The 24,923-nt window shown below is 38.5% G+C and overlaps 2 protein-coding genes across 2 annotated transcripts in view; both read left to right on the plus strand.

The window, feature by feature from the left end:
* The window catches only part of LOC131688651 (insulin-like growth factor-binding protein complex acid labile subunit), a 50,998-nt gene extending 33,242 nt beyond the window's left edge, over window positions 1–17,756 (plus strand). Inside the window, exons 2-4 of the mRNA XM_058973063.1 lie at window positions 10,554–11,571; window positions 11,639–11,837; window positions 15,916–17,756. Of these exons, the coding sequence (XP_058829046.1) occupies window positions 10,554–11,571; window positions 11,639–11,837; window positions 15,916–16,577 (1,879 nt within the window). The 3' untranslated portion in view covers window positions 16,578–17,756. The remainder of the gene's footprint in view (window positions 1–10,553; window positions 11,572–11,638; window positions 11,838–15,915) is intronic.
* Window positions 17,757–21,815: 4,059 nt separating this feature from the next.
* Window positions 21,816–23,420, plus strand: LOC131688022 (uncharacterized protein K02A2.6-like). The gene has a single exon (XM_058972148.1). It carries the CDS (start codon window positions 21,816–21,818, stop codon window positions 23,418–23,420), a length of 1,605 nt encoding a protein of 534 aa, XP_058828131.1.
* Window positions 23,421–24,923: the final 1,503 nt, after the last annotated feature.

The following is a 24,923-nucleotide window of genomic DNA, read 5'->3' on the forward strand; positions in this document are numbered from 1 at the left end:
AGAAGATAAATGCGATTGCCATCTTGATGGACTGAGAAATAAGTCATATTCCGAACGCATCAGATTTACGCTGAACTACTGGGTTTGAATTCGCTCGAAGCGATCGCTCAGCATGCGGTCGGATGCTGGGACTGGTGATCCTGATGATGATGATGATGATGATGAAGATGAACGATGCGGTCCGGTCGTAAATGGGAGCACAAAAAGATGAGAACGAGACACGCTCGCATGTTTATGGTGATGGGAATTGGTTTTAAGCGCCACCGTTTAGTGGGCGCGTGGCACACATGCTGTCAATCTCCGACTGTTTAGATTTTTACAGATTTGTGTATGCTGAGTATTGTATAGCTTGGTACGAGAAATGGAGTATGTATAAAGAGTTGCTCTTTAAAATCAATAACGGAAAAATAACTGAAATATATTCTGCTTTACTATACTACATATTTTACTAAGACCGCTTGCTCATATATAAAAAAAAGCTACGTTTCGTTAATATTGCAAATCGTTTGAGGAAAATCGAACAACAAAACCATCCTTCCGATTAAAATATAACACTCGTTTACGTTACAATGTGCACGAAAAAAGCTGAAAATATTCAAAGAACATCCAAAAGACGTATTTTGTCCACGAGGTCTTAAACTTTTCTAGGATAGTGCTAATTAAAAGACAAATTTGAGGTCAAACTCGTTGTAAGGTTTCTACAACTGCACCCATTAATCACGTGGAGCGATAGCGTTGCACATTTTTTCTGAATCACACCAGTTCGGTCCGGGAGGTTCTTCCAACAATTGTCGTCACAGCATTTGAAAGATTGTAAACACCGCCAGGACGATTATCGTTATCACTCATTCATGTTTTCTTGGGCCGCGCGGTGTCAATTTGCAGGCTACTTGTTGTGTACCTAGTCACCATATCAACGCTCAGTGCAAGGCACGGCTCAACTGACTACAGAAACTGTTCATCAATAGCTATTAGTCTTTTCTTTCTCAGATAGAAGTCGCGAAATAGCTTTAAGAATGAATATAAGCAAGCGCTGAGTAAGCACCCAGGTCGTTGCAAATACTGATGCTTTCGCCGTACATGGTGCAACATTGACGTGATACGAACATTTGACCCGTGTGCTATATACATGGTCCCATTTTGTGTATAACAGTAGTACACGGGTGTGGTATGAAAAAGAAATGGTCTTTCTCTAAATTTTGAATGAATGTAACAACGACTAGACCGATGTAGTACCATATCAAATACGAAAATGGCACTACTTGTTTAGTATTCTCTTGGTGTTGATTTTTTTGGTTTAGATTAAGGAGGTCCTCTACCCTCGAGGCCCGAAGTTGTGAGTTGTTTTTTGGCAAAATTTACGTTCTATTTTTATAGTCTCTAATATGTCAAAAATGTCAAATTTAAAACAAATTGACTAATCATAAATTTTAGAAATTGCAAAGTGAAAAAAATCACGGGAAAACAAAGCGGTATGTTTGCTAAATAATTTTAAAAAATGTAATCGGACAATGCTGCTATGAAATGTCTTATACGGCAGCAGTTTCAACATCATTGTAATCAATAGCGTTTCAAAGTCTTCAATGTTTTTACTGGTCTTCAAAATTAAAATTTAAAAGTCAAAACATAAACTTCAAAATAAAAAATAAAAATCTATTCAGTAATTTATTCCCCAAAAAAGCTCAATTTCTGGTCTCGAGAGTAGAGATCCCCCTTAAAGGGTGTACGGAATCAAATTGCACCACTTTCAAATAGCTATAAAACTATTAAATTAGATCAATCCGTATTATTTACATTATACAAGTTTCACTAGCAATTGTGCAACCATTGCGAAAAGGGAGACGGAAGAATATCATAGGAGTGAACAAACATAGCACATGTACCTATAAAAACCGGATCCTATCACCGTGCAATTCACAACAAACTGGGCATGGTCTAATCTACGGTAAGTCGTGTTTTGAAATGATAAAACGAACGTTTCAATTTCGATGGGAAGGAAAAACCACCTTAATCCACCTAGCAGTGAGATGAGACATTATTCAGTTGGATCATTAATTAATTTGCAGAACTCATTCGAAATAGGCACCCAAATAGAGGTGGGAGTTTCGGGTCCTGAACAAATAAACGAATAAACTGAACTGAATAAATTATTGGTCATGAATTCGATTGTTATATAGAGTGTACGATGCAAATGCGGGGCGTGTAAACTTCATGATCGCGTGGCAACGAGTGTTTGTATGTTCGCGTTTGAGACAGAGTTTATAAATTTATAAGTTTATATGTTACTATGTTTTAATTGCCGCAAGGTTCTACTGTATCGATTTTGTTGGCTATTTTCGGCAAATTTGAGACTAAGAGAAACGAAAGCAATGAAATTGAAAGACGGATAGGTATTCTAGAGCGAATCAGTTATAAACTTAGAACGGAAAACTAGAACTAGGCAGGCTCATATGGGCATGATCGAAAGGAAATGTAAAGAATTCTTTGCCTTCTGCAGAGTAGGAGTTGGGCGTTGCACCCAAGTCTACCGCATGGTCTATGGTAGAACATAACTCATCATCATGTTTTACCGCCGACGCCGGCGGAACACATTTTTTTTGAAATTAACGCACGTAGAAACGTCTACGCCCTTTTAAAAAATTGCACTTGAGTCAACATAATCTTATGGACTGTGGAAAATGTTTAGTCTTCCATGCCGGTTAAATCTGTAAAGTTTCATCGGAATCTAAGATGGTCGGTTACGATTGTAGAGATTTTCGGACGGATCTTCGTGGAATTCCTCATATGACCCTATTCCATGATTTCCTAAACTTTCTTTTTTCACACCCTTGCTCTTCCTTGAATACTATCGCTCTTAATATTAAAAATAATCCACCCCTTCCTGTCCCTTGCTAATTGAGTGTCATTACAACATAAAAAAATTAATCACTCTTAGTCACTCTTAGTAGTAGTTAAAAAAAGAAAAAATAAATTCGTTTATATAACGGTATAATCACTTTCGTATTCGCGTGAGCTTTTGAATTATCGCGCGAATCGTGGTTTTGTGTGCATGATTCGTATCTGGAAGCGAGTGAGTGACCCCATATCTCTAAAGTCTCCGGCGGTATCATCCCCGAGACTTCTAATGTATCTGAGATTGTTTCTTTTGCCAAAGATTGAATATATCATCGCCAAAGGCACAAGTGTTTCTATGTTAACGTAGATTATCGCAAGGTCGTTTTTGTCGCGTATGCTAGCGTTAGTATAAATTCGCGTATTTGAATTCATTTATATAAACGAGTAGTGTTCGTATGGGACGCCATTCTGATTGATTTAGAATATATGGTTCAGATGAAGGATGCCCATCCCATCACTGGAGTCTTCAACTATGGCGCGGTGATTCTTGTTGTCTAGTGTATATAAATTCCGTATTTCAGAGTGGAAGATCCTAAAGCGTAAATTGTTATTACTGTTATTACTTTGTAATCGACTCTCGATTCAATTTCTCAATAAGTGTTAATAAGATATGTAGATGTAAAAAAAATGTAAAAAAAATTTAAAAAAAAGTTATGTAGAGCTGTCACGTAGATTTGCCCTTTTCATATGCAACATGGTATTTGCTTATCGGAGCTTTCGATAAGTGATCCGTTCGAATATAGCGATCTAGTATTTTTCCATCAATTTCAGAAGTATTGATATCAAACTGATAGGCCTTGAGTAGTGTCTACTCTTTTTTACATCTTTTTGGAATAAATTTTAATCGAACTTTTCTCCAGCCCAAGATCAAGACTGGATCTCAGGATGTTTAGTAAATCCAGAAGAATTATGCCTAGGGGAATTGTGGGAAAAACCGACACTGTGGGTAAAACCGACACCCCACAACTTTTCCTAGAAATCATATTTTTATTCATTTCATAATGATACATTATTATTAGTACGTTTATGTAGAGCATATGAAGAAAAATTAGATTTACGTTAGTGCGCCGAATGTCATAAAAATAAACAAAACATACGACAGCAGCGTTCATACTCGTCTGGATGTAAAATTTCGTTGGTAGATTTTAAGGTTTTAACCGAACAAAAGCTTTTCAAATCACCCCATTTTTCAGTACCTATTATTATCGGCCTTTCCTATGATCAACTAGGTGCATTGAAGACGAGTTTGAGAAATTCAATATTTTTAATTGCTTTTATAAAAAAAATGTGCGCTGTTGGGGTAAAACCGACACCCTTTGGTTTGGGTAAAACCGACACACTGATTAGATGGTTGTGTTTACTTGCGATTCATTACAAAAGGCTGGGGATCTTTGTGACACTTCAATTACACTATTAGCACACTATAATAATAGCTGAAAGACACAGAAATACTTTTATTGTGTTTATTTCTTATAAGTCTCTTTAAAAATCAAAAATTGGAATTTTTGCTTATCTGATTTTATCGAAGCTTTTGCTATTTCTGCAAAAAGCTCATCAAACCGAATTTCTAGTGTTCTCTTGGTTTGTCATAGACGAACTTTATCACAATGAGACAATGATATTATGTATACCCCAATAGATCGTTGATGATCAGAGTCCGAAAAATCAAATCTGAAAAAGATAGTTTTACTAAGAAGTGTATGTGTGTCACTTATAAGTGAATGAATCCAATTAGCAGAACGTAGAACGCTTGCAAATCTTTTCTTACGAAATAAAATGACACTGGAGGTTGCAATGATGTGCGCAAGGATTATGTGGAAATACTCATATCAATAAATAATCCTATAGCATAAAATACTCTTATTTATAGTACTACGCTTTCGAACTTTCTTCCCCTCACTACATGATGAAGCAATAAAAAGCACATATTTGCATCATACATACTCACACTTTATTAATCACGAATATATCTAATTTTTAATAAAGATAAAGATTTTAATAAAGTGGAAAGAAAATAAATTAAAGGGGGTGTCGATCTTACCCCTATAGGGTGTCGGTTTTAACCGCAGTGCCAACAAAAAGTCACTTTGTTTTCCAAGTTTTACAATCAATAATTTTTAATGAAATTAATTTTTCGAAGCGCTGAAAAAAGTAAGTCTTGTTAAGAATTTGCTGAAGAAGAATTGTGCATTAAAATTATAATTTTATTGGTTTTGTGGCAACTTAGAAAAAGTGTTAAGCTTAAGGTGTCGGTTTTAACCATAATTCCCCTACCAATTTTTGAAGAAGAATATTATCAAGGCCGGAGGATTTGTAGGATTTGGGTTTTCAACCCATTTTATTAGAGATGTTGTGAAATGAAGTCCATCGCATTCCTGATCTGTAGAATTCTTTGGTAAACCGATTCTGAAAAGTGGGTGATTTTTTGAACATCCATTGTTTTACCATTGCCAATTGTGAGAAAATCATCGCCATCGCTAAATCCTGCACAGTTTACGATGCAATTACAAAATTCGCGCATTGATAGTTTTCGGCCTTTCTCAACTCAGCGTTGTATTCGGTAAGGGCGATCCTGTGGTTTGACCAGTTAACAGTAATCTGCGCTTTATTAAACAGGCGCCTAGCTTCCTTCCTAAGAGTTACCAGATTTTCCTTACATTAAGGAACATCGAGACATACAGACCTCGTTAGAAAAGGGAAACTGTCATGATTGGCGGTTACGATCCACTTTTGTAGGTCATTTACCGCATGGTCCAGATCTGCTTGAGATTGGAACATACTCCCCGGCTGCTCTAGGTGTGAGAGGAATACGCACCAATTTGTTTTTCTTATTCCCTGTGTTTCTGCATTATGACTTTATTGACTTCTATGGCGAACGTTTTTGACGAAACTACTTTATCGGATCACAAACACATAGTTTGTGATCCGACAGAGTAGGTTCGTCAAAAACGTGCCAACCCTTTATATTTTCTGTTATTTGAACGCTGCATAGCGTGAGGTCCATTACTTCGCGCCTAACTTCATTAATAAATGAATGGCTGGCGTCCAAAAGGGGCTAACCCGCATTGTACATTTTGTACAGGAAATAGAAAAAACTTCGGCATTTCCAAATTAACATTGTTATTATTGTAAAAATACACGATTTTATTAGTAGTTCAATGACTCATGTTGTCTAGAAAAAATAAGATCATTACAGTTACTACCTTTCAATTCACGAGCATTTTCGTAGTTCGAGGGGGTAACCCCGGGGGTACCTATCGTCCAAAAGGGGCTAACCAACAATTCACACGTCCTTTCCTTATCTTTCGTTTTAGACTTTAGACGTTTTAGATAGTGTCATTGACAAAGTTGTTGTATGACATCTAGCGCTTTATTTGATCATTTCATATTAGTTCGAAACTCAATCGCTAGGGCGACGCTGTTATCAACTTTTTAATGGAACGAGATAGAAAGATGGTGTCGACGGCAAAGTTGTATGTCAGGTAATATTTTCTGAAGATACCAACTTTATAGGTCCTACATGTTTTGAATTATGGCACATTTTTGAAAACATAATCTGTAAGTAAATGTTTTAACTAAACCCTTCTCTATCTCGAAACATGCAGGACCTACAAATTTTGCATCTTCAGAAGATATGTTTAAAATAATAGGGCCTATAACATTCTCTTAGACAATATCTATCTAGATTTATTTAAAAGTTGAACAGAGCCGCCCTAGCGACTGAATTCCGAACTAGAATGATTCAACCAAATAAAGCGCTAAGTGCCATACAGCAACTCTTCCGAAGATACCATAACTCTATAACGAAAGATTTCATTTCAAATTGATTCCAAGCTTTTTAACTTTCCAACCACAATGTACCGTGATCGGTCAACTTTTAATGTAAAGACATGACACTTTCACTGGAATTTTCGAAAAAATGTTATCAATAATATGCATTTTTGCAAGAAATACATGTTAGATAGAAAATAGTCCTACTTAGCAAATGTGTGAGCGGCCCGCACCTTCAGGAACGACTGTTTGGGCCGAAACGTCAACGTACAATGCAATCCAACTAAAAACAGTATTATATCGAGTTTACCGATATGTGAGCTACAACATAAAATGTACTGATTGCGAATCTATAGACTACTTTTTCTTAAAACCTCGGAAAATGAACGAGGAAACTTGAATTTCCATAAGACTCAATGTGGGGTTAGTCCCTTTTGGACACCAGCTAGTAGTGGGGTTACCTCCATGGTCAAGTTTGACTGCTAATAGCAAAAAATGTAAAAAATATTTTCAAAAACCTTAAATGGCAAGTCGCGTGGATTACTTAGAACTATCAAAAAATGCAAAAATGTCGATTTCGAAAAAATGTGGGTTAGCCCCTTTTGGACGCCAGCCATTCAAATGTAGGTTCAACTCCCTTTTATTACATACATTGACATCATTTGACAAAAGGCATTCTAGTAGGTACTCACCTGTGGCCTCTATATCCGTGCTACTTCATATTGTACGATGCGCATTGGCATCACATTCAATGATGAAAGGCTTGTTTATGCATCTGCAATACGTTATGAGGGTATCGATTACAGAAGGTGGTGATATATCCGCATCGCCAGCGAAGTAGGCACATGCAATCTCAATCTCCTACCCCTAGCCGTCGGTACCTCCACTATTATTGTAACATGTCGTTGAATGAAACCTGTAATTGGAGAACATTTTATTGCTCAGTTTATCAAAACAGCAACTCCTGGAGTTGGCTGGTCTTTAGAATATACTAACTTTTCAGCCGAGAGATTCAAAGCAAAGATTTTGTTTTTACTTTCCCACGACTTCTGCATAGGATCAATGTCCAGGCGCTCTTTGGTGAACCTCGAGGCAAGGACGCTTGTGGCACCTTTAGCGTGATGAAGGTTCACTTAGATGTAGACCCATTGCAATTGTTTTGGCGCTTTTCGGCCGTCGATTTTGGGGTCCTATACTCCATCCGCATTATTTTGCCGACGGATAGTCGCAGGCTGTTTGCTGCTCGACGTTCCAGTATCCTTCTTCGGTCTAGTATTTCCTTCGGCTCTTTCCGTCTGCGCACCTTCGCCTACAGGGGATGTCCGATTCTCTTCTTGCGAATCAGTTCGTGAGTCGCATACTGTAGGGTGCTTTTGTGTTTAACTCGTGAGACGGGCTGCCACTGATGCACTCGTTAACGTTGCTGCAGGCTTACTATGATCAGAAGTCCATTGCGAAGTGCTCCGCGTTGGGCTACGCACAGGAGCTTTCCAGTTCATGCAAGACTAGAACTTCCACGTTCGACGAAGGCCGGGACACCCTTCAACTAGAATGCGAGGGATTTCATGAGAAACCAGCCGACCGCAAAATATGACCATCGTCGATACGAACGAAACTTTGCGGCTGTGTTCGGTTTATCAATCTCCATGATTTTCTCTGGCAATTGCAATATTTTGATACAAAAGCAATTTTTCAAAAGGGTGTAGACGTTTCTACGTGCATGAATTTCCAAAATTTTAATGGTTGATTACTCTATTTTATACAACAAAACTATCTGAAAACGAGTTACAGAGAATGAATACTTCTATATGAAAAAATATTCACTGAAAAAATGTTGTCATTTTTCACAAAAACAAAAATTTATGAACATTAAACTCTTGACATTTTATGATGGATATGATGTATAAAGTTATTGTTGGAAAAACTTTTTTACCGTTAAGTTCTCCATCAAGCCATCACATTCAAAATATTTCTTTTCTCATTAAGTTTTTGCAAAATATAAAAAATAAAAAATGGGTTGCTTTGCAATTTAAATTTTTAACATTTTTTTTTGATTTTGTAAAAAATGACAAAAATGTTTTCAGTGTATATTTTTTCATGAAGAAATATTCATTTCGTGTAACTCATTCTCAGATAGTTTTGCTGTATAAAATAGAGTAATCGAATAAAAATTGAAATTATGCACTTAGAAACGTCTACGCCCTTTTGAAAAATTGCTCTTGAGTCAAAATAATCTTATTGACTGTGGAAAATGTTCAGTCTAGCATACCGATGAAACCTGTAAAGTTTCATAGGAATCTAAGCTGGTCGGTCACGATTTTAAATATTTTCTAATGGATGTTCGTGGAATTCCTCATACGCATTTCAGCTGGTTGTGTTGGGAGGTTATCAGTTTCACTGAAGCCTCATCAACAGGAGCTCTACGGTTTTAAGAACCGTTCCTATCTTTACGACCCTTTAGCGTTTTGTGCAAAAATTCTCGCTTGTTTTTGTATCTGCGACACTTCAACGGATTGGACTCCAATGAAGCGGCTTCCCAGGGTTTGATCGCAGCCGTGGCATCCTGCAGCCACTTAGCCGTATCCTTGTCTGCACAGGCGATTTCGAGATACCCTTGTTAGGATGTGCACTTCCTAAAGTTGTGGCTCGTATTGCTATCGATCAGTGCACATCGAGCATTCAGTTGTTCATTGCGGAGGATATTCGCAGGGTACCCAACCGGAATGATGGCCATCGAATTCTACTTGGCCATTTCGTTGAAGGTTGGGCGCTGCTCCGTTTTCTGTCGCAATCATCCTATCTTTTGATCTTTTAAGGTTGAGGCTCCTTCCTGCACTTACTTTTTCAAAGAGTAATTTGTATTGAGTTTGAAAAGAAAGTTCAATATTTTTAATGTTTTTGAATATTTTGCAAAGCGTTATGATTGCGATTGTAGCAAAAAATGTTGGCTAAACTATATCAATAAATCAATTATCCCAATTAATGTTCTGTAGCTAAGTTATAATATTTTCATTGGGGTGCGTATTACCCTATCTTCCCCTAATTAACTGTAGCTCCCGCCTGGCCTCACCCAATATCTAACAGGATCGTTTGTTTTGGAACTATAAATACTTTTTTCTAAAGTTATTGCTCTTAAAACAATTACAAACTATTCACAAAAGTTTATTTTTATTTTATAAGTTCCGCTTTTAAATGCTGGCGGCAGGCAAATCAACTCGAATACTGGAAAACAAAAATGTATCAGTTATTTCAGGTATAAGTAATCATCGTTCAGTCTTTTGAGATTTATGCTGTTTTTAAAAACTCGCGAAAAAATATAACTAAGGCCACTCTAATAATTGTAAAAGGCCAAACCTATCTTATACGGCTGTACCTACTAAAACTTTTCCATAGTCGACTATGGACATAGTATTACTTCTTATACGAAGATTGATCAATTTCGCTTCCATTAAATCTACCAGCCTCATTGAGATGTACTGTGCAGTGATACTTCATTTCAAATAATATCACGAGATATGTGTTACCAATCGACATTCTAACAGATCCGCAACATAATGTTGCACTGATCCATAATGTTTGATTTAAAAAAAAATCACGTGCACTGCATGGACGGCTTCCATACGGAGCACATGCATGTTAGATTACAATCATAGCGACACTGATTTTCTCCGAACTCATCACTGCGGCTGTTCCCATCATTTTATAGATGCTTTGGGCATCCGCTGCCTGTTGTTTGTCATTCGGAATAAATGTATTCCAATTGACCCCGTCACCTTTGATTCTGCCGGTCTGATCTCGATTGATCGTTCGTCGCCTCTGCCTCTAACCAACCAACCACACCAAGTAATTCAATTATCTGCTAAACTGTTTTTGTTCTCTCGTTTCAGTCACTTACCGGCATCGACGTTTCAGAACCTGCCAAGGTTAGAGTTCTTTAGCGCAGCAGAAAATCGTCTGGAGGAAATTCCGGCCGATATGTTCCAGCATTTGCCCAATGTTGGAACGTTGGACTTCGCCAAAGGAACTCTACGGTTTATCAATGGAAACACGTTTAAACAGTTGCAGAACTTAAGGCACTTGATATTGGCCTCCAATTTGCTGCAACGGGTAGATACTGATGCTTTGCCTCGGACACTTCTCTCGCTTCACTATGGTCATAATAACCTTACCTCGTTGAATGGAACTTTGCGGCACTTGGATGAACTGAAAATACTATTTTTTAATGACAACCATTTGGTGTCACTGGACGATGAACTTCCGCTAGCTTCTCCCAACCTAATGACAATTTTCGCTCAAAACAACAAAATCGACCATTTACCAATCGAAATCAAATACTTGAAGAATTTGGATTCTTTGTTCATCCACAGTAATGAGTTGAGGTCATTCGACGGTCTGCTGTCACGATCTGGTCATCTGACCAAGCTAATTGCATTCAATAACAAAATTAGTCATCTAAGAAAAGATGAGTTCACTGAAGCTGAACGACTGGAAGAACTGCAACTGGCTGATAATAAATTGACTAATCTGAATGGTTCCCTGCTCAACATGAAGGGATTGATTATGGCCAATTTTAGCTTCAATCAGTTGAATGAATTTTCGCTACAAGAAGTTGCCGGACTGCGGAAGCTGCGAATTCTTGATCTATCCTACAACCGGATAGAAAAACTCACCGGTCGAATGGAGAACCTCGTCGATTCTGGTTCAATTGTTTACGAACTGCGGTTACAACATAACCTAATTAAATCCCTCGACGGAACCCTTATGGGGTTGAACAACCTGAAGATTCTGAATGTAGCACACAACAGGCTAGAAGTTATTACACCCGATGATCTGATTGGCATGGAGAACTTGGAACATTTGGATTTGTCATTCAACAAATTGAAAACATTGGAAGAGCTGTCCAAGGTAAATTACAATCTGTAGCAGCAAAGTAAATCGTAGATACTGACATTTTTTAAATTTAAATTTTCAGACATTCCTTCCATCGCTTCAATCAATGAATGCGTCGTACAATTTGCTTACAACGATGGATAAAGATTTCCACGGGCTTCCGGTACTGTGTACTGCTGACTTGTCTAACAACATGATCCGTGTGCTGTCCGTCGATCTTGTGTCGCAGACGCGCTGCAGCAATCATGGAGTACCGAACAAACTGGAGATATTCCTTCAAGGTAAACAGGAAATATGTTTGCAATTAACCAATCAACTTTCTTTCTGATTGCACAGCTGTTGAATCTTATTTTTTCTCGAAGCAAGTAAATTACCATGCGTCTCCTTCAAATGGGAGCTACTGTGTGTTCTTAGGAAGTTGCATGGTATATGATTGGTCTAAAGCCCGTAAACTTACTTGATCGTAACAATTGAAGATTTGATTTTCTAAGAATTTATAACTCGTATCAAAACGACCTGGTCTTTGAAAGCTATTTATTAGAAATGATCTTTAAATTGAATATCCGTTGAATTCGCACCACTGTACTAGGGTAGAAGTATCATTCTTCGCCCCCTCCCTAATTTTCGCCCCCCTTGCAGAACAATTATAAATAATTCTATCTGCTTTACGATCTGGAACTCCGCTTTCGACTATTACTGAAAAACAAACTAAGTCGAATAAAATGTGAAAACTGCCCTATTTTCAACAAAAATATTTCATAACGTATTTTTAGTCGTAAATAAAGTAGTACCTGTAGAGCACTTATTTTCCTGAAAACTAAAAATGGTGACAATTTTTTATCGCGGGGAAAGTTATATAAATTTTGTGAGTAAGCGTTAGAATATTCAATAGTAATGTTTTTAAGCATTGCAGGAATACATGTCAACGCACATCCGCGATTATTACCTTTCTTTAATTAAGTTTGAACAATTTTAAAAAGTGGCGAAAATTAACGCAAGATGAAACTCAATTCTAATCTTCGCCCCTGGCGAAATCCCATATAGCGTTCTTTTCTTCGTATGGGTTTCTATCTTCGCCCCGTTCCACAGTGGTCACAAAGTAGACTATTGATTTTAGTACTGTGAAGTCTTTGAGGAAATTTCTTGAAATAAAACGCTCTTTCTTTCAATCACATCGGATCGTTGACTAATCCTCTTAATAGTTAGTTACGAAATTTATTTTCTTCAATAATTCAGATAGAAAAATACTCACTTCAATAAAGTTGTAGAGAAACTTACCAGGAAGATTTCTTTCGGAAACTCTTGGTTTTCGAGATACAGGGTGTTGTTTGTGAAAGGTCCCTCAAAAACAGTTTTTTCACCATAACTTCTATTATGAAGCTTCAAGCGATTTCTGATGTTCTCGAAAGTAATATAGACGGCTGAAATAGACAGTTTGCTAAAATACCATAACCTGTTTTCGCTTCGCTTTTCGCTATTTACAGAGCTATTCACTCTTTTTAAGGTCAATATCTCTAAACCGAGTAAAAACGGATAAACTACTTGGTAACTAAACGAAAGTACCTTTTTTATATACTGGAAAAATAAGAGCGCCACAAGACTGCTCTCTGCTTATTCAGTTGCAGTGAAGATAATCAGATTCTGCAATCTATCTTTGAATCCAGCGCAGTTGTTTTCGATTTCTAAAATATGTTATTAACAAATCAATTAAACTATATCAATTATAATTAGAAAACCTTTTACAAACGTAATGTTTGATGTCTTACGAATGTATATTCATGATACGCGGATTCTATACAGCACCGAGCAGGTTTCTAGGCTTTCTCTGTAAGGAAGACAAAACCTATCAAAATACAACCTCTCCCTCCATTCATTTTTTAATAGTTTATAGAGAAACAAGCCAAAAATTAATTCGTTTTGAAAGCCTTAATGAAAACAAATACAACGGAGTTTTTGTCTGTGATTAAGCGGTTTTATATATTGAGGTGCAGGGCAAAAGGGAAAAATTTGAAATTCTATGAAGGTATGTAGCATTTTTTATATCAAATACTTATCATACGTCTAGCGTAGTACAATGTCTATTTTGCAAAACCCACTTGTGAATATGAATAAATATTAATAGGGTGGGTGCTCCTATAGTTGAGGTGCACCAATCAATAGTTGCAGTAGTGGGTTATACGCCTAACTAAGGTACCAATCATCAACAAATATTTTTTTTATCGATTCATCGCACTAAAATTATGCGACAATAAAACTGGTATCCTTGAAATGTGCTAAAAAAACTTTTAAAAAGTTGATGTTCTTTGAATAGGTGCTTCCTTGCACCTATAGTTGACATAGTGTACCTATAGTTGCAAGTCCCATAAGAAATCAATGGGATTTGCAACAATAGGACCAGAAATCAGCGATTGCACCACTATTGGTACATGTGTTCCTATAGTGGTACAAGCGGTTTTGAATACATAAATTGGTTATTAAACAATCTTTAAATTTTTCCTATGAAGTAGGGATTGAAAGCTTTCGTTTAATGTTTTAACATTGCCCATAGGTCTATTCATCGATTTTTAGCAAAAGTTTTCCTTGAGTATGCGAACTATTGGTACATCCACCCTAATTCTCGAAGTTATAACCATTTCCACAAAAGTGCGTTTTCTCTAAGAGACATCGGTTAAAAACATTTTCGGCAATCGTAGTCACAGCAAAGACGTTTTGGGAAAAACATGATTTCGAGATAATCACGTGCAAAGTTTCTAGTATATACCCGGGACCTCATTAGGGAATAATGAGATACGCTATAATGTTGGTTCTACTATTTGGATATTTATAATAATTTGGAAAAACATTCTTAAGAACTTATACTGCCACTCTACGTATAATTGTTTCATGTGTATTGGGTGTTCCATTGCACATGGAGTAGTTTTGCGTATAACGATAAGAAAGACTAAAGAATAGTTATTGTTTCGTATCTACACATATATCCTTTTAATTTAAGTAAGCATCTGTAGTCATTTTGTGCATATTCGAAATATTTGAAAGAAATTGAAATTGTTGGTCCAAGTCAACTACCAAAAAATATATCTGTTTCATTCATGATTTACACAAAGAATATCAGTTGATAATTCCAAAATGATTTTTAAAACATATGCTTGACATATTAATTTATGTATCCATTGCATCTGCTGCAAAACCGGAGGCAAATAAATTTTTAATCCTGTGCAGTTACAAAAATGTAGTGAGAAGCCTTGGGTGTCTTGGTTTTTCTAGCATTTAGAGTATTTAGTTAACGAATGCTTTGTTCGTTTTTGCTATTCTCGTTCGTTGGCGAGTACATCGCCTTCCTTGTTCGCGCGAAATATCGAGAACACTCTTATGGCGTTTTCGTATTTTCTTGGTGCTACACCGGTGTAGTGCAAAGAAAGAGATAGACTGATTACACCCAAGTTTGAATGAGTGTAACACCGACTACACCGGTGTAGTGCACTGTCCAAAACGAATATGCCATTAGTAGGCCATGCTCTTCGTGCATCCACACTCGCGTGTGCTCTTCATTTTCGCTTGCGAGATAACAAAGCACACGAGACTTTGCGAGAAAAGCTTCCTGGATATGCCCTACATACTAGATGAAAGCTTGGGTTTCTTGCGAGGATTCCCGCTCGAGATTTTGCTTCACCCGGTCGCGAACGATGAAGAGCGCTAGGCATGCTCTGCACATGACTTGATTCTGGTGTTAAATTCAACCTCGTGTTGCATGTTGTTCTTTGCAATTAAGTTTTCTGCACAAACTTTTGCCTAAACTTTCTTTCTAAACGTAATTAAAACAGTTTCTGACGTGGTGTAACTGAATGTACGTAACTTCCGCGAGATTAAGCTCCATTTCAACTTTAACTAGCTGTTTCAACTCCTGCATTGAGGGTCTAACACGAGGTTTACAAAAGTCGTTCGAAATGTACTATCCCAAGATCTTAATATGTTGAAGTGAGGGGTCCTTCAAGCAACCAACCCCGTGCTTCGACAGGTCTTCGCACTTCAGACCCGGTTCGGATATCACCCTATCTAGTTCTACGGCCATGGCTGATAAATAGACGTTAAAATCCCGCGAAAAGCGCCTACAAGAAGCAATCTTGTTCGCCACAAGGTAAAAAGAAAGAAACAGGAAAAAGAAAGAAAACACGAAGGAAACAAGGAACAAGACAAAACTTATTTGCACTAACGATGATTGTTCTGCTCCGGATGTTTCTAAAAAGACTGATTATATATTTTTATACTAAATTTCACTCAAAAATAACTTCCAGATAAAAGATTAGAAAATAAGAGTATAATTTATAAGGTATAATTTTTTTTTCAATTTTTTGCTTACAGAAAATCCCGTACTATGTGACGAAACTCTGCCGGAGCTTGTCTCGCAGATGGAATCCTACCATGCACGGTTGATCGGCATAGCGCACTGCATTGTTCCCCAACAAATACCGATTGATTCCCCAATCTTCATGCAGCCACCGATTCCGTTACTCAAACCGCTGCTTCAACCACAGCTTTCAATGGTACCATCGCCGGTCATGATCCAACAGCCGTCAATTGTCCAAATACTCGTCCCCGCTCCACTCGTTGTCAAGGCACCATCATTCGCCGATGCCGCAGCAGGAGTGCTTCAATCCGTACCTTCTGTTCAAGGTATTCAAGACATTCAGCAGCCACCCGTTGCGTTGCCACCGCAGATCACCCACATCCCCCAGCAGCAGCCATACGACGAGCTCAAGTATGATGCCCAGCCAGAGACTGTTGCTGAATCTGAAACGCTGGCACCACCGCCGGAGGAAAATGACATCGCGAAAATTCATTCACCCACGAGCACGACAATGAAAACGATTCTTGAGTTCAAAAACATCATCCACAATACCTATTCGGCGATACCGCCGGAAGTAATGCCTCTTCCTCTGGATAAAGCACAAGGACTTGCTACGGAACCGGAGGAACCTCCGGAAACGCAGCAAGATCAAAGCGTAGATGAAGCTGAACACTGAACATTAGCATAGTAATTACCCCCTTCCCCCCACTAGGTGATAGGACGTAGGTACTTGTTTCGAGTTGGATTGCAGAGTTAAAACATGACATATAAGAACAAATCTCCACGTCATCGGCCATTCTGTGTATAACACAAACAGCATATTGTTCACAGCGCCTTTTATAGAAAAAAAAAATTAAAACCTGACTTTTAAACAAAAATGTTGTGGCAATTTGGAATTATTTGCGATATACTTGTACCCTGGGTGACTTATTGGTCAAGTGAACAACAACATAGCAATTCCCCAGAAACAATGCAAAAGATAGGATGAAAATTTGCTAATTAATGTAACAACAGCTAAGATGTGCTAATAGCAGGGTACGGAAGTAGTGATATATTCTTCGACAACGTATTTTAAGAATCAGAGTTTTTTATTTTGTTCTTCATGTAACAAACCACCCTGTCATGAGCTGTTAAGACTCGAGCAAAAGTTGTTTAAAAACCATTGAAATTAATTTTATTTGTTATTTCTAAAGATATATTGTATTGAGATAAAAATCGTGATTTTAAAATTCACACACAAAATAGTCAAAGACTTGGACAAAAAACACGTGATTACTGATTAGAAAGAACATGCACACAAAAGATATTTTATAAAAACAAACATTAGAAAAAATTTGTTAACTGAAAGATCTAGTATAGGGTACCGTCATCATATAAATGTGCCATTTTATCTGTAATATTCACCTGTATCTGTGTCTCTCTTTTTCTGTCGTTTTCATCTAACTCCTTATAGTTTACATTTCTACATGTTTTTGATATTGTATTTATTCAGAGTTATCACAAGTTAGACATGTACTGTCATAGCTAAATACCGACAGGAGCTCTCTTGCTTATTGTTTAGTCTGTGAGAAAGACTTTTCCCATAACACAAAATCACACATAGTAACTTAAGGTATTTTAAAAGCACTTGGAAAACTGAATGTCGATTCGAGTTGTTTTTTTATGCTGCACATCCTTGGGGTGCGATTATGAGGCACATAAAGTGTCACCAATTTTGCAGCAAAACGATGTAAAAATAATTCATGCTGTTTGACTATTAGATACAAAATATACAGTGTAACTAGTTTACATGAAATAAAATAATACGAGTTCTGTACGATGTAATGAAAATACTATTCGCAAATAAACAGATACCAAAAAAAAATGTAATCTAATTTCTTGGGGTTGAAATGCAATTTGGTAAACTATTATGTTTAAATTTTCCATATTCTTTCTTATACTATGTTCACACTACAGAGTTAAAACATGTTATAATAATTAGCAACAAGAAAAATGTCATCAAGATAGCGTTAAAACACGTTTTAACTCGTAGTGTGAACGTAGTATTACATCAGAAATGTAAAGCCACACAATCAATTTCCTTTTGAGATTTCCACTAGTTTTGGAAAGTATGCCGAAATGTAATGATGGATTATGCAAGAATATTTTTTTCGTCTAGTCGCCTGTCAACAATAACCTTGTTTGATATATATTCTCTATAAATTGTTGATGAAACCAACTTTTATTCATTGTTTTTCCCGAACAAAGGAGGAAAATTGTGAAAATTTTGTGTTCCAATACCATCATTTTGTAACCTGATAATGCTACCACCGCATGGAAAAGTTTAACATTGAGCATAGTGATCTGTAACGCATAGTTTTACGAATCAGTTCTGTACACATTTCTGTCAAGTTATACATTTTTTATCATCAATACTCACTTATTACACGTATGTGAGCGACTTTAAACAAAAGCTGTCAATATAGTCAACCAATCTTCGCATAAATCGAGAGATTACTACAGAAGAGGTAGAAGCAACGATCGCCTTCTCCGAAAAGCTTCTAACATTCACAAATTTCAAGATATCCTATCTCAAACTATAAAAATCGTTTTTCTCGAAAAGTACTAAATGGCGCATGTCATAAGATAGCACAACAGTGACGATTTAATTGCGATATTCGCGTTACGACAAAGCTACGTGTATATGTTCCAGTCCGAGACGTAGAGTGTTGAAGTGCTTCACCACCGGTTCATTTTCTCAAAATTCACAACTCTTATGCCTACCTGAAAACAAACGTACCTGATTCTGATGGACCAAAAAAGGAAAATCTCATTTTTTGCGGAAGCATCCCGGAAAAGTAGAACAATTTCCTACCTTAGACTGTCTCGTAAGGGCACCATCATGGTTATTGCGCTATGTAGTGACCCCTCGTATGTTTCCAGCAGTAACATTATACACACATCATCATAACCACACAGGTAGTCATTCAAGTAGGATCAGCCAGCCGAATACGACGCTATCGCTTAAAGTTAAAGACAAATGTAAAAGTATAAAATATTCGAATCAGTGTTTTATATCATAACAAAACATGGTGTCAGAAGTCGGTGCGAGCTTCGAATAATCTTGTTTCGGCGTCATTTTGTAGATCGCGAAAATAAGTGGAAGACTCGCTAAAGGAAATCGTGTGAAGCGCGACGGTGGCCATTTTGTTTTTCTTTCGGCGAAGAAAATCGGTAGATCCTCATCGACATGGATTCTAACCAGTTCAAAATGTTTCTGGAGCACCAGACCCACATATTTCAACAGCTTATGCAGAAAGTGAATGCATCGGCAACAGCAACAGCAACTTCATGCTTACAGCAGCATCAACAACAAACAGAACAGCGACGGCCAAGTGCGGCAAATGTTCCGGTCCCGCATCCATCGCCGTTAGCCTTAGACGGCGACATGGAGGTGAACTTCGATTTCTTCGTCAAGAGCTGGAACGACTACGCTAAGGCAATTGGAATGGACCAATAGCCACCCGGAGACAATTCCAAAAAAGTTAGCTTCCTGTTAACAGTAATAGGTGAGCCGACAAGAAAGAAATATTTCAATTTTGAGCTCACAGCAGAAGAATCGGCGAATACGGAATCTGCTCTTCTTGCTATCAAATCGAAAGTAGTCGTAAAACGTAACATTATTGTGGACAGGCTAGGCTTTTTTTCGGCTGTACAAGGTTTCAGAGAATCAATTGACGAATTTTCCTCTCGTCTCAAGGGATTGGCCAAAGTTTCCAAACTTGGGGCTTTAGAATCGGAGCTTATTACGTATAAAATTGTAACAGCAAACAAATGGTAACACCTAAGAACCAAAATGTTGACTATACCCGACATAACATTGGATAAAGCAAGGGATCTATGCCGAGCAGAAGAAATCACGGAAAAAAGGTCCCAAGAATTGACATATACAACTGCAGAATCCGAAGTCAACAAGGTCAGCAAGGGCAAATCTCGTTCCAAACAGTGGAAATCTCCTCGATGCAAGTTTTGCGGAGACGCGCACGAGTTTTCGAAGGGGACATGCCCCGCTCTTGGTAAAAGATGTCACCGATGTAATGGAAAAAACCACTTCGAGAAGGTATGTAGAGCTACGGAAAAATCAAAGAACCGGAGATCTCGATCTGTGAGGGAGGTGAAGAAAGATAACTCTAATGATGAGTATTCCGGAGATGAAGAATCGTCGGACGAAAGTGAACAGGAGTACGAAATATCTAAGATTTTTGATAACTCGGATAACGGAGGTCGTGTAGCTGCCGAGCTGGATTTGAAATTCAACAAATCTTGGAAATTAATACTGTGCGACCTGGATACTGGAGCTAATACTAGCCTAATTGGTTTCACTTGTCTAGCGGAGCTCACAGGTAAACCGTCTTTGCAGCCATCGACGGTTCGACTGCAAAGCTTCGGTGGTAGCCCAATAAAGGTACTGGGACAAGTAAAAGTGAAGTGTCGTCGTTTAGATCGCAAATATCGTTTGATATTGCAAGTCGTGGATGTGGATCATCGTCCGCTACTGTCAGCCAGGGCTTCTCGAGAGCTTGGTTTCGTTAAGTTTTGTGAAGCAGTCGAATTTAGTACGCCGGAACCAAGCACCTCGTCAGAAAAATTACTTCATGCTTATCGAGTGGAAGCGCAGCAGATAGTTGACGAACATAAAGAGCTTTTCGAAGGATACGGAAAATTTACGGGAACAGTGATGCTCGAACTTGACGGCAACGTGACACCATCAATCCAACCGCCACGTCATATACCAATTACATTGCGCAATGAGCTCAAGAAAGAGCTGGAGTCATTGGAGGAAAGTGGAATTATCGAAGGAAGCCAACCACACCGAATGGGTCAGCAATCTGGTCTTAGTACAACGAGGCGGACCGGGTGCAGGCGTACGAATTTGCTTAGATCCGGTGTTATTGAACAAGGCACTGCGTAGACCGAATTTACAATTCACTACACTGGACGAAATTCTACCAGAACTTGGAAAAGCTCGTGTATTCTCAACAATGGACACGAAGAAAGGATTCTGGCACGTGGTTCTAGACGTGGACAGCAGTAAATTAACAACATTCTGGACTCCATTTGGCAGATATCGTTGGACCCGTCTACCGTTTGGAATAGCATCCGCACCAGAACTATTTCAATTAAAACTGCAAGAAGTTATCCAGGATTCAAAAGGTGTTGAGTGCATTGCAGACGATTTGCTTGTTTTTGGCGTAGGAGACACGCTAGAAGAAGCATTATCAAATCACAATCACTGTCTAAAGGAACTTCTTCATCGACTCAAAGCAAATAATGTCAAACTGAACCGTTCAAAATTGAATCTTTGCCAGACATCGGTTAGGTACTACGGTCACGTTTTAACCACCCAGGGTCTACGACCGGATGAAACGAAAATAACAGCCATAAAAAACTACCCAACTCCATGTAACAAGAAGGAAGTCCACAGATTTGTGGGTATGGTCAGCTACCTGAGCAAGTTCATTTGCAATTTGAGCGTTAATCTCACATGTCTCCGCAAGCTAATCTTGGAAACCGAACCTTGGCAGTGGTCGTCAGCTGAACAGAATGAATTTGAGCAGGTGAAATCGTTGGTATCCGATATAGGCACTTTGAAGTACTACGACGTGACATAACCATTAACCATCGAGTGCGATGCCAGCTGCTTTGGATTAGGAGTGGCAGTTTTCCAAGAAAACGGTGTCATAGCTTACGCATCAAGAACACTGACATCCACCGAACGAAACTATGCCCAAATAGAGAAGGAACTCCTGGCAATTGTCTTCGCTTGCACCAGATAATCGGAGGGAATCCTCGAACAATTATCAAAACGGATCACAAGCCGTTGATAAACGTGTTCAACAAGCCTCTTCTTTCATCGCCAAAACGTTTGCAACATATGTTATTGAAATTGCAGCGGTATAACTTGACCCTGGAATTTGTAACCGGGAAAGATAACGTGGTGGCAGATGCGCTTTCTCGTGCTGTGAATCAGGAGATTTCGGACACGTACGAGAAACTAAATGTATACACAATACTCGATGAAGTTGCCCAAATGAAAATCAGTAGCTTTCTTAGTGTCTCGGATGCAAGACTCACAGAGATCGCAGAACATACGGCGCAGGATCAGACGATGCAGATCATAACCAAGTTCATCCAACAAGGTTGGCCTAAATCGGTCGACCAAGTACCCGATGGTGTAAAAATTTTCTTCAATCATCGACATGAATTCTCATCACAGGACGGCTTAGTGTTTCGTAATGATCGCATTGTCGTTCCATACACATTAAGAAGACAGCTTATAGATAATTGTCATGCAAGCCATAACGAAATGGAAGCCACTTTGAGGCTGGCACCAGCTAACTTGTTCTGGCCTGGTAAGAGCTCACAGGTTAAGGACGTCGTAAGGCAATGCGCAGTATGCGCAAAATTCGCCGCATCGCAGGCAAATCCACCTATGAAAACCCATCTGATTCCAGTGTATCCTTTCCAGATGGTTTCGTTCGACGTGTTCTTCGCCGACTACAAAGGAATAAAGCATAAATTTCTCGTAACAGTGGATCACGATTCGGATTTTTTTGAGGTCAACGTACTGAAGGACCTAACGCTAGATTCCGTGGTCGCTATCTGCAAAGAAAATTTTGCCCGTCACGGCATTCCTCAACTTGTACTGTCTGACAACGGAACCAATTTCGTTAACCGCAAAATGATTCAATTTGCTTCCGACTGGTGCTTCAAGCAAGTCACGTCAGCGCCTCATCATCAGCAGGCAAACGGGAAGTCGGAAGCCGCCGTCAAAATTGCAAAACATCTTTTGAAGAAATCCGAGAAAAGTGGGTCGGAATTTTGGTATGCGTTACTTCACTGGCGAAATATCCCGAGTAAAATCGGTTCTAGTTCGGTCGCACGCCTATTTTCCCGTTCGACTGGGAGTGCAGTACCAACCAGCGCAAATCGTTTACTCCCGAAGGTGGTAGAAGATGTTCCATCTATGATAGAGGTACAACGTAAGCGGAACAAGCAGCATTACGATAAAAAGATTCGCTACTTACCGGAGCTTCAAGTTGGTGCACCTGTGTATGTACAGCTGGATCCGGCATCATCAAAAATATGGACTCCAGGGACCATAAACAACCGCTTAAATGAACGCTCATACCTAGTAGATGTGGGAGGTAATAAGTATCGGCGAAGTCTTGTACATCTGAAACTGCGAACATCGCAGCCACAGCATTCAGCAAATAATCCAGAGAACTCAGCAGGTGGAGAACAACAAAACAATAAAGATGATGACAAAAGCACACGTCAAAAAGATTCTACCGATTCAACTAACACACCGGTTGCTGTGTTGGATTCGAACAATTTACCGCAGAGTGCGTTTAGGACAGTGAACAGTGATGATAGCGATACGCAAACCAAAAACAAACCAGCTCAGGAAAAGAGTCTTCGCCCGAGAAGAGAGACACGCCTGCCGGCCCGTTTGATGGAATACCAACTAAATCTTTAAATTTTATTGAGGGGAAGATGTTGCGTTATGTAGTGACCCCTCGTATGTTTCCTGCAGTAACATTACACACACATCATCATAACCACACAGGTAGTCATTCAAGTAGGAACAGCCAGTCGAATACGACGCTATCGCTTAAAGTTAAAGACAAATATAAAAGTATAAAATATTCGAATCAGTGTTTTATATCATAACAAAACAATGGTGTCATCCTCTGTGAATCCGCGACAACATTCAACAACAAACATGAGAAGTCCTGCCTTAAAACAGACATAAGTTGCTCCCTGAGTTAGTAATTTGAATTCCAACAAGTATGCAGCAAGAAGATAGATATCATAAACCCCAAATGTCACGGTTTGTGACAGATACTTAGTCCAGTGCTAGACAAATGAAAAAAATTGACATCGTGGACTAATCTTTCAAAGGTTTCAATGTTACTTATCCTCTTCAAAAGGCTTATGATAACTTCTATTATTCTTATGCCCACCTAGAGGTGTGCGCCGATGCATTTTTAATCGGCGGCGACGTAAGCGACATTTTTGGCCGGCGTTGGCGGCGTCACGCCGTTGGACCCTACCGGCGGCGGCGCGCCGACGTGTGTCGGCGTGACGAATATTGACGCCTATGTAACTAAAAAAATTCTTGACTAGCGATGTACTAGCGACATCTGTGTTCAACATTGCACAAAATGTAATTCTCGCAACCATATCGATTTTTTTTTTCAACTGAAGCTCCAATAGTGCCCACCCTGCTTGCCAAATGCAAGATAATAAATGAAAGGTGGAACTATTTTTACAGTTGTAAAATTTGAAGAACGAAATAGAAAAATTGTCGATGTCGCATACTACGACTTCGCATGAAATAATGATTGCAATGGACAAATTTGAAGAGTGCAGAGTAACGACTGTATTTCAATGACCCATAATAATTATATTTGGGAAATTAAGCAACGGTAAAAAAAATTTGTTTTGTTTGAGAAAATTAATTGTTGTTGTCGTTTCATTGTTTTTTTGTTTCTATTTAGTCATCTTTACCGTAAGCTCGGGGACAATTGACAGCTCCAATATATTGAATTCATAAGCAAATTTTGGGGGTGATATGGTGATTTTATTTTGCTGCTAGAATTCTGATAAAAACACAAATTCTATTCAAAACGAATTGTTAAGCTTGGTGGTGATTTAACGATTTCAAACTTCACACAACAAGAAATCCAAAACATGTTTAGGAAGGAAGAGAGCCGGTTGTTAAAAACAGACTTCCAGCTAAATATTAATAAGATTTATGTAACTTTGCTGATGGTTTTCAGTTAGGGATAAATTTATTTTCTAATAATAGTTTTCTTTATTCACATTTTGGAATAAGCTTTTTCTAAATGTTGTTCTAGCCGCATTGATGGCGTTCATAACACACGTAACGAAACACGCTTTTGTCTTGAAACTTTTTCGTTTCGTTGTTCGTGGTACTCATACAGAGAAGGCATACTAGCGCCACCATCAAATCGGT

Source organism: Topomyia yanbarensis, chromosome 3 (assembly GCF_030247195.1).
Source record: "Topomyia yanbarensis strain Yona2022 chromosome 3, ASM3024719v1, whole genome shotgun sequence".
Taxonomy (NCBI): domain Eukaryota; kingdom Metazoa; phylum Arthropoda; class Insecta; order Diptera; family Culicidae; genus Topomyia; species Topomyia yanbarensis.